Genomic DNA, 11,242 nt, shown 5'->3' with positions numbered 1-11,242 from the left:
AAAACACAAGCTCCTTATCTGGACAAAACATCTTGTTTTGTTTCACAACATGTCATTGTTAATCCTCTCTCCAATTCAAAAGTCTCACCAGCTGGGGTATCCAAGTGACCAGACACACTCCAATGAAGACCTCAGGAAACCAAATACATCTACTGAAGCATTCTCACGTTTGTGCGCCACAAATTTCGCCTGTAGACAACTTGAAAATGGCCAGAAACCTTCATCTTTGGAAGATTCAAGTAAAATTTAAAGAGATTTGACATTTAAAGCTTTCATAGAAATATTTATTACTTGCATCAAAATGTTTCTTCTAACATGATATTCATTCCAACATGATTGAAGATAACTTCAGACAATTTGTTCTGACAAGTCATTTAGAGAGTATTTGTTTACAATATACAAAAGTGAATACATTTCAAATCAGTTTTCTGTTCTGGAAGTGTTGATTAAGGTTAAGTATTTTGGTAATTCATTATAAAAGTCAATGTTCTTTGGCGTTGTGAAACAAAATAATCAGCAATAAGTTTATGATCAGGTGCAAAAAAACTTATGTCATCGTTTCACTGTACAGCTTGCAGGAAACTGTTCCTTAGTTGCCAGGCATTAGACACTTAAGCTCTTGAGTAACAATAGCCAATCAATTCAACAACTGTTTGAAAGAGTCTTCGATTTCTTCCTGGCTCTTTGAGGAGATGAAGACCTCTTTTTGGACATCAAGCTTTTTCTTGAGGGTATCCTTGGTTGAGGAGTAGATCATCTTGTTTTTTATTGAACCATTATCTGGAGACCTGCAACAGGAATATAGACTGTTAGACATCCATCAACCCATTCTAAAATACTATATTACTTCATTAAGACAGTGCTTCCTCCCTGTCAATGTGAAATATACTTAACATTTGTCATGGACCACACTTTTCAGTATTTCCTTACCATCTTAATACTTTAAGGGAAATAATTAAATGTTTGACGTCAGCCCCACCCCAATTAAAACATCAAGATCATCAGTTCAACACTTGCATAATGTGAATGCAAAGCTCCAAAGAGATATAAGTATGAAACAAGGTTTAAGAATGTACTTAGTGCATACTGCAGTATGATTTGCAAAATTATTGAAGTAGTGGGTATTATGAATTTTGAGTGGGTATTTCATTTTCCGTTACCCACTGCTTTCAAATATGTGGGTATTTCAGTGATTTTACTCACCTAAGTATATGTCATTGAGTAAGTTTGTTAAGTATGTACTGCCTTATGTCATACTGAAGCAAAACCAACTTAAATATAATGGAAATGATTTCATAAAAAATCACTCATCCTGTACTGACAGTACAACACTAGTCCTATACTAACAATACAACTTGATACTAATCGATGTCTTTTTCATTACGCAAGTGATTTTTTTAGATATATTCCGTACGCATATGTTTTAAACTTTGTGCTTATCTAACATCTTAAATGCGGAATTGGTACGCAACAATTATTTTTCAATGTGTAATTGGAAATTTTCTGTGCATATTTTACCCAAATATGCAGTTTATCTGGGCCTCTGAGTTCCTGTGAATAAATTTGTTCTAGAGGTACATCTTTCTGACCTAGTTTGACCTGAGACGATCTGGATTAGGATTGCTATCATTCAACCAAGCAACATATTTTAAGTGAAGTGCATTACCCACTAGATAATCTTTACAGGGTATGGTAAGCTCAGGTTGCGAATTCTGAACCAACATTACAGGTACCCTCATGTTGTTGGCTTTCAGACACTTAACCATTTGTAAACAAGAACTGAAAAACATGCCATTAACCAAAACATAATCTGACAACAAATATATACAAGTCACTGTCAGATAAGTAATAGTATATGGCTAATAAGCCACAGCAATTTGACATGACCCACAATATTTTCTGAATGATCCACATTAACCTTTTAGAAAAGCTGGAATGAACGCTGCAGGTCTACTGAGGCAGCAGCCTTCCAGAATTCTTAAAATATGGTACATTGGCGCAAATGTTAATGCTCAGAGGAACATCGGTGACATTCAACTAGATGGGTTTATTTCATATAACTATGGACAATGTCTATCTCCAAAATATTTTATATCCCTCGGCCAGGTGTTTGAACTCTTACTCTGTTTATATGCACCCAATTTTGCCACTGGGGTCTTTCACTGGACTAAAATCAGACAATATCAAACCTGAATTGAGCTTTTACATTCTTGCAAATATAGTGGACGTGTGTACCTGCGTGTGTGTTGAAATGCATAAATGTTGGCAACATGTTGTAAGCAATACATATGATCTAGATAAATATTGAAACTATCACATACGGACTGAAGCTGACATGCAAATAAATGTCCATAAATTGATACTTTACACTGATACATGCACATACTAGATGCAAACATAACATACACTGACTGAGACAGATGCTATGTTCTTTGCCTACACACACGCAAAAACAGTGGAGATATATCAGCGTTTGCCATGACGCAGAAACATGTCCATGACTCCTCATGACACAAGGAGTCATGACTCATTAATTTTTATGCATGGATGCAGAAAACCTGCTTATTTGACTTCCAAAAACATGACCATGACTCCCTCTCACCAGGGTGTCATGATGACTCCTAATTTTTTTTATGTCTTTATGTCTAGGGCAAACACTGTATATACTCATGGAAACGAATATGGGAACACATGAAAGTACAAGTGTTCCTTTATTCTTTTCGAAGTTTCTTCACAAGGTATGTATTGCACTGTGAGTGAAATTCTGGAAATAAAGGAACACTCGTACTTTCATGTGTTCCCTTTTTTGTTTTCATGGGTATATTTATCTATATATGTCAAACACCATGATAGTGTGTAAATTATGTCGATTCTGTAGACACGAAAAAGGTTCTATTGACTAGTCATAGGTCCTTACTCATGACCAAATGGACTGCAAAACTAGTGATAAACTAAATATATTCTTCACTATGTTACGTATTGATTTTAAATGACACTTTTGACAGGAGGATGGTACTTTAGCAATAGAAGACAGACAGCCCTTGTTGGTGAAAGTTAGGTCCTCAAGAGGCTATCTAAAAGGTATAGGCCTTTTGGATTGTTATATAATTCAAAGATTTCTGTAGCCAATGACTGACATAATTCAAAGTCCTCCCACACAGATACTGAATCATGACCAATTAATGATAAAATATCCAAAGACATATCTGAATGTCCAAAGACAGATAAAGAACTGTTTGCACACGTCACCTAACATGCTGTAACAAGGGTTTCTGAACTACTTGTAATCACAGATGAAAAATTGATGAACAGAACACTTCAGCCGCCACTCATTACAAGATATCTAGATTTCTTATTAATAAACTCGGCCTACCTTTAGAATACAGGGATTGGAAAGGCAGGGGCCATGGGCAATTTTGCACATTAGAATAAAAAATGGCCCAGTAAAAGTTTGAAGTTAACTGATAAGGGCAGTGGCCCATTCTAAATTCAGAAAATGGCTAATAATCATGAATATGGCCCATTATCAAAGTTCTCTATCCCAATCCCTGGAATACAGCACTACAAACATTAAAATTCCATCATAATACCCTTTTATGTAATTTAATATGATTTTGGTCCAAACCATGTTCTTGAAACAATGCCCTATAACGCTGGCGTAGCACCGAGTTTGTCTAGGATGTTTCGTGTCTACTGGCTATGGCACTGAATAAGTCCAACAATGTAGAGAGTTTAATGGAGGATTTGCAACTTATGGCAAGCACCAGTTTATGAAAGCACTTTTAGTTTAAATATATTTCATATTTCACTTTCAACATATTTTTAAGGACTAAATGAATTATAAATGGGAACTAATATACATATAGATTTTTTTCATTCAGTAATTTGCATCATTAATCAAGAATGGAGTTATTTATATTATATATTTCGAAGCAGTAAGAATGCATAACACGTTAGCCATTTTCGTGCCGCTTTGGTCAATGTATTTCATTTATTAGGATTATTTTCAAGGGTTTAGGTTTAGGGTTAGGGCTAGAATCCAATATGGTAGGTTTAGATGTCCGTTGTAATGCCTGTGTTACCATTTGTTGATGTTTTTCCTTGGGCCAAATAAAAAAAATGTTGTGGTTCCGATTACAGCTCTTTAAGATTTAGGGTAGGTAGGAATTTCTTTTCACCCAAATAATGTTGACAGTACACAAAGAATTTGTTTAATGTTGACAATTAGGCTAATGGAAATTATCCTGGAACTTGCACTTAAGCCATTTTCACACGCAACATTTTTGAGCCTACATTTCTTCAGCAATGAATCGAAGGATAACTCACACTCATGGCATCACCAGATATGCTCATGCCCCCCTCATTCATTAGTGTAATCCACATTATCCTTACAGTGTTCCCTACAACACTTTTCTGTCACAAAATCACCTATGATTTATTTTAATAGCATGTCATTCATGTACACCATGATTGTGACGTCTTACGTCAACAGCCGCTGTTTTCAGTTCGCACAATATTGGCTCGTTCCACACCTCACGATATCTTGCAGATTACGGAATGGGGCAAGTGTGCCAAATGGCATCGGGACCATTCGTCCATTGTTTGTAGATTCAAATCACGAGACCCATAACCTTAGTAATTCTCCGTGACATATTAGACTATTTTTGTTCATTTCCGTAACGCCTCCGAATGACTAGATAAATTTGCACATTGTGCAACAGTGTGGACGTAGCTTAGTCGGTTAGCCATCAGGCTAACAATCTGAGTTCGCATCTGACAGATTCTTGCAAACTGGTTGCCTGTCTCAGTGACACGTAACCTACGGCAGAGAATGTTCTCATAAATTCTGGGATACTTTATCAATTGGCATCTTCATCATTACTAGCAATCCATTCACAATAATCTCATATATTGAGAGTATTGCCATCCATTACACACAAAAAACAACTAAATAGTAACTTAAAACAAAAACAGCTTTCACAGAAACCAGCAGATTATTCAGGAGTAACATAACAAACATCTTTTAGTGTTGCACAATTCCAAAGAAGACTAAAGCTAGACTTGAAAGCACCACTTGAATCAGTTCTCATGGGGCATGTATGTTTTGTCTGTTGACCCAAATACTTGTTCATATATTCACCTACCATGTGTACTATTTCGTTCATTTGAAAAGAAGTCGCCTGTTTCATTACAAATGAAAATAAAGTATCAGATAGTTTCTCTAAATGTACCAATGTCTTCCTTCAGATTGTTCACACAAGTGAAACCTTCTTAACATTTCTCAATACTTAAAATAGTGGTTAAAATCTTCTTAGCTTTGTGAACGTGTAAACAGAAACATATATGTCACAAATCAGCAGTAGTTTTACATATGCATTATTAGTCTACGCTCTTGTTCATTTCATTCAGACTGAACACGCCCACTGACCAACTTCCTCAATTATACACACAAAGGAAATGTGATATCAGCAGGCTAAACTGCATATTTTCTACGAGAAATAACATTCCAACGTAACCCATTTAATTTGTGGACCTGACGTTGAGGAAAACGTATAAGCTTTGTTATCAGTCCCGAGACGAGCCAGGTACAGTTTTGAGAGCACTGGGCTACATGCAATGGGTGTATCCAACAAGCACGTGATATAATCACCGGTATGTTCTGGACCCTTTCCGGTTTTTAATATAATTTCAAAACAAGCTGATGAGAAAAACAGGGGTAAAACCTGGGGAAAGATACACCCATAAACAAATTCTCTCAAAAATAATCGATTGGCGGTGTATTTGACAGGCCAGTGTGTCTCGTTTGCTGACAAGAGTGAGGGCTCTTCCGGCTTGTCGACCAACTTCGATCGTATTTACTTACCAAGCAACAAAGCGAATTGCGTCTTTGAAAGCTCCAGATGATGTTGGTTGTACGAAATCGAAAACAGCATATCGACTTTCAGCATCGGGTAAACTGTCGATAAAGTCAAGCCACAGTTGCCTATTTCGTTTTTCAACGTCGCCGGTCTGCTGTTGAGATGCCCTGTTGGCACAGAACTCTCTCTCTTTCTGACATTCAACTACAATCTCAGCCTTTTTCCCCGACTGGTCAATACGATACACTGTCCACTGTATGTCCTTTTCCTTCTTGTGTTGCCTTTCGTGAGCTTTTTCACAGTCTTGAGACACAGCAATTCCTGACATCGCCATTTTTAAGCTTTGGTTGTATTTCAGCTGCAGAAGTGAGGTTGATGGAGGGCTGTTCGAAAATGAGAGAACGCAAATTAAACCTCAACGCCGAAACGTCGCATTTATAAGGGGTAAGACACGCACGGTCTCTCTCTAAATGACTACAAAACCTTAAAATAATAACTAAATTCCATATAAAGTATCTCCTAATGTCACAACGTACCTTTTATGCGATTTCTTAGCTGCGATGTGACGAAGAGTCCCTTCGGTGCTCCTAAAACCACGAGGTCAGCTTACTCGTCACTGATTGGTCGACTAATATCCATATCGCATACCATTATTGCAACACAAGCGCCATATATGGTTTTGTGACTCACGCTCGCCGAGGTCGCCTTCGCAAACCATATTTGGCGTAAATGTGCATTGTAGAAGAATTGCAAATGGTAATATTTGGCACATTATATCCCGAGGGTTCAAAATTTCGCACAGTACCAACACACAAGTCGCTACACGAATGTTCAATTCATTTTACCCTACCAAATAAGCGTTTATTTTATAATTATTAAAAATACCCTGTTTTACACTTTAATTAACCGCTTGAAAGATTGCCTGTATAAAACTCATGTCTTCAGGTAAAGCCGACGGACAGTATGTCACCATGACCTTTGAGAAACCTTGATCAAAACACTTTGCTGTCAACAACTGTTTTTATATCGTAAATACTCAGTATATTTTCTGTATGAAAAGGACATGCATGGGCACTAGAAAAGCGAACACAAATATTAAATAATGAAAGTGAGAGAAAAAAATACATGCACTTAAAAATCTACATTTTTAGTAAAAAAAAGGCCGTGAATTAAAGAAAATAATGATAATAATAACAACAATTATTATTGTTAGAACATAGAGAAGGCAAATATCAAAAAACTAAAGTGGAACAAAAAATACATCACCAAACAAAAATAAATACATTATTGGCAACAGAACAAAATAAATGATAATATTAACAAGAATTATTATTGTATTACAGATTAAAATTAGTATGCAGCAGGGAGGTTGATCCTGGCACAGTCAGGCAGGTAATTTATGCTCATTATCAGCTCAGGGCCCTGAAACAAGTGTATCCAATACAACCCATGCTAGGCTATAACATGGGGCAAGTCTAGTTTTTTGCAGTTTCAGGCCTTAAAATGCAGAAAGACACGGGGTTTCTTTTTTGTGTTTTGTTAAGATATTTTGAGAACTGTTTTTTTCTGTAAAATCTGTTCCTTCCAGAGAATAGACGTTAGCTTATGTGTGTTCTGTGTCTGCTCTTTGGATGTTTATGAAAATATCATTTGTTTTAGAAAATATTTTATGTCCAGCACAGAGAAATGACCTCAGACCTCTGATGACTACAACACTACAACAGACGCTAACACCAATAACACCCCACACACACACACACACACACACCAGCCCCCCCCATACCCAACCCCAGCCCCACCCCACACGCTCACACATATATATTATTGTGTGTTTTAAGATTTTGGTGATTAAGGATGCACGTTGTTTCTTGTTTAGAGTGCAGTCGTCATTATTACAGCTAAAGGACAGCGCATAGGCGGATCCAGGAATTTTCAAAAGGTGGGGTGGGGTCGAACGCCCTGGACCCCCCTTGGCTCCGCCAATGCAAAACATTAACTTCAATTAGGTCTTTAGTCATTTTCAAAAATAAAAAAGGGTGGGTGGGGGTGGTTTGACCCTCCTGAAACACACACACACACACACACACACACACACACACGCACGCACGCACACACGCACACACACACACACACACACACATCCCGATGGATCCGCCATTGGGTCTGTATCACATTTCTGTCAAGCTTTTTAATATTTACTATATCAACTGAACCTATGCAATGGATATGCGTAATTTGTTGTATCAGAATACACAACCCCATCAGATGACTTGCACCTTAGACAAAACAAGCCTCTGTAACCTGCAGTAACCATGGTACCCGCCTGTACGGGAGGATATGGCATTTGGGGTGACACATTACAGGCACTTCAAGCATTGGGTAAAACTCCCAAATATTGAGGAAACAACAAGGAAATGCTGCATGATGTTATAACGGGGTCCATTACTATAGCAACACTTAGCCTGTGAATTGGTGCCGTCAAATATTCAGAGAAGAGCAAGTATATTGCATGCACTGTCTGGAGCTGTTCCTGACAGGTATCAGGGGCGGTGGGGTAGCCAAGTGGATAAAGCGTTCCCTCGTCATACCGAACACCCGGGTAAGCGGCGTAAAACTAAACTCACTCACTCTCTCATGGGCGGATCCAGGAATTTAGAAAGGAGGGGGTTCAGGGGTTTAAACCCCTGAACCCCCATTTGCTTTGCCAACGCAAAAAAAAATCTTCAATGTGATCTTCAGTCATTTTTAAGGGGGGTTCGAACCCCCTGAATCCCCCCTCTGGATCCGCCACTGCTCACTCCTGACAGGTATCACGTCAACCTTAGAGTTGACGAAATATAAATATGTCCTGCATCTTTCACATTCTCCTAATAGCATATTGCCAATGATAGTATATTTCTATTCTTGAATCTTCCAAAATAATGATAACCTGATACAGCCAATATACCGTATGTGTCTACATTCTGTCTATACGCCCGTTACCATGGAAACATATGTCCTGACTAAACGAACCATTCCGTGTTAAATGGCAACGTAAGTACAGGTGAATATTTTTAGAATATTGATTATTTTTTGTCGTCATTGCATAATGAAGAGGGAAGTGGGCTAGTCAAGTTGACAAAATGTACAAACTAATACCAGTGCAGCTCAATGCATCCTGAGATAACGAAAGCCGGCACATGTGTCTGTGTTCGAAATATGTTTGTTTATTTTGTTGAGCAGGGTTTAAGTACAGTTGCAAAGAGCGGATAACTCTCCATTTGCTTCTGCGATATCTGTCAGATGGCGCTTCGACTTGGCGAAAAGAATGCGAGGTTTCGAAGTGTTTACGAATGTAACGATTCTAGCCATGAAGTCACGTATAATTGTGAATGTTATGATCGTCTTTTAAGAAGACAAAGTTTCACGTTACACCAGTTGACAAATGAGATACAAAGTAAATATCCCCAAAACTGCCCAATATCATCATGTATAAGTCAATGTGTCATGCGTGTTAAATGATAGATATAATATTTATGTATTTATTTATTGATTTTCTAACACATAAGCCATAATTTATGTTTTGGTTGAATAATCTTATCCAAGTTTTGTTTCTGAAAATACAAATATAAAATGCTTGATAACAAAACTGATCGGGTGAGATAGGAAAACGTCCTAAAAAAAATAAGCCGCCCCATATAGGGTGTCAATAAATTTTTTTATTAAAATTTAATCTAAAAGCTTTTCAGTGCACCAGTGCATGACAATTTGTGTTCAGCTGGCTATTAGATCATGTTGACCAGGAAAGCAGCTGACCTGTGGCCATACCTGTGTTGACATGGAGCAAGGACAAGCGTTAAAAATAGCCATTGCATTGAATTCCACAAATTGTTTACACTCGGTTACTTTCGGGAGATTCCGGAAACACCCGAATGCATTTTATACATTGAAATGCTCTACGCAGTAATAATATTTCTTTCCGGTTACATTAATACCCCATTTCTATTAAACACAAACATGGGCTTTGAGAAGAAAGTTAGGGGGAATAAGAAATGTTGACTGGAATGATGTGGAAAAAAATGTTTCAAGAGGTTACAGAAAGTGAACTTGGTCAATGACTTTCGATAATATACCTTTACAGCTGTTTTGAACAGCGAGAATATTAAATTACAGATATGCTACAATTGCCGCATATTATTGAATAGTTACACCCATATAAGGCGATAAATAGAGATTAGCCAGGTCCCGAGATATGCGATAACACACTCCTTACACCAGTGCTGTCGGTTCAGCGAATGTCGCAGCTTACCTTTGCTTAGGCCAGACCAGTTTTATTTTTTTGTTTTACGGATTTTTGTCCTCAGAAAACCTAAAGGCAGGAGGGAAAAAAGATAAAAATAAAATCACCAAAGTAATATTCCTTCTAAATACTCAAAGTATGGTACTTTTGGCAATCTATGAAGTGTATAAGGGGCAAAAAACTAACAACAAAATTTCTTGTATGTTTACATTTTTGGCCAATGAAAACATTAGGATTTATTTTTTGAGCGGGGAAAATTCATTTTTATTTTTTTCTTCTTATTTTTGAAAAAGAATACTACCTGCGGATCCGTAAAACAAGAAATATAATTGGTCTGGCCTTACCTGCACGATATAATAGGACACGACCACGTGACGCGACACGCCCGCCAGCAGATCCAAATATGGCTTTTGATAGCCGTACGTTATCAACAAGCGGGAAGTACTATGTTCGATTCAATAACCCGCAGTAATCAATCACAGAACGTATTAGTAAGAATTCCTTTTAAGGCGTGGTGAAAATGTTGGTTTATATTTACGGATGAATGAACTTCGTATTATGTTACTATACTTACTCGCAACTGCGTTGTTCTGTTTTCGGATCTCCCGATAAGGAGTGTGAGCAGGAGAATTGTAAATTATGTGTCAGTGTAAACGAGTTGACCAAATAGGAGTAATTTACTGACACTGACAGTTATTTGAAGCATTACGTCAATACACCCTGGACGTCTTCTGATAAGAGATTTGAGTTACGGTGTGACTGGCGTATGCTCTCTTGATAAGAGTCGTAAGACAGTTGTACCTACCTACCTACCTACCTACCTACCTACCTACCTACCTACCTACCTACCTACCTACCTACCTACCTACCTACCTACCTACCTACCTACCTACTGTCTCTTTGTCTATCTACCTAAATGTGAATTTGTGTTTCAAGTAAAAAGATTATAGTTGTATAAATGTGTTATCCGCATGGCGCGTCTGTGAGTCGTTCGATATATATGTTATCCACATGTCGGTGTGTATGTCGTTCTGTATATGTGTTATCGACCTATCGGTGTGTGTATTGTTCTATATATGTGTTATCCACATGTCGGTCTGTGTGT

General features: G+C 37.7%; 1 protein-coding gene across 1 annotated transcript; it reads right to left on the bottom strand.

Moving 5' to 3' along the window:
* Positions 1 to 262: 262 nt before the first annotated feature.
* Positions 263 to 6,512, bottom strand: LOC124282213 (actin-depolymerizing factor 3-like). The gene is made up of 3 exons (XM_046718172.1): positions 6,395 to 6,512; positions 5,864 to 6,241; positions 263 to 788 (listed from the first exon to the last, which is right to left on the bottom strand). Exons 2-3 carry the CDS (start codon positions 6,190 to 6,192, stop codon positions 638 to 640), a joined length of 480 nt encoding a protein of 159 aa, XP_046574128.1. The 5' UTR covers positions 6,193 to 6,241; positions 6,395 to 6,512; the 3' UTR covers positions 263 to 637.
* Between the last annotated feature and the right edge of the window lie 4,730 nt (positions 6,513 to 11,242).

The sequence above is a fragment of the Haliotis rubra genome, unplaced genomic scaffold (assembly GCF_003918875.1).
Source record: "Haliotis rubra isolate DU_JTF1 unplaced genomic scaffold, ASM391887v1 Scf296, whole genome shotgun sequence".
Taxonomy (NCBI): Eukaryota; Metazoa; Mollusca; class Gastropoda; order Lepetellida; family Haliotidae; genus Haliotis; species Haliotis rubra.
The sequence above is the reverse complement of the archived record's forward strand: the minus strand, read 5'-3'. Positions and strand labels throughout refer to the sequence as shown.

What these genes read in the sequence shown, in the direction of transcription:
- LOC124282213 (XM_046718172.1), bottom strand. Translation starts at nt 6,192, where the DNA reads ATGGCGATGTCAGGAATTGCTGTGTCTCAAGACTGTGAAAAAGCTCAC. An exon ending in GCAATTCGCTTTGTTGCTTG is followed by an intron (nt 789 to 5,863) that starts GTAAGTAAATAC and finishes TTCCTGTTGCAG; the next exon opens with GTCTCCAGATAATGGTTCAA.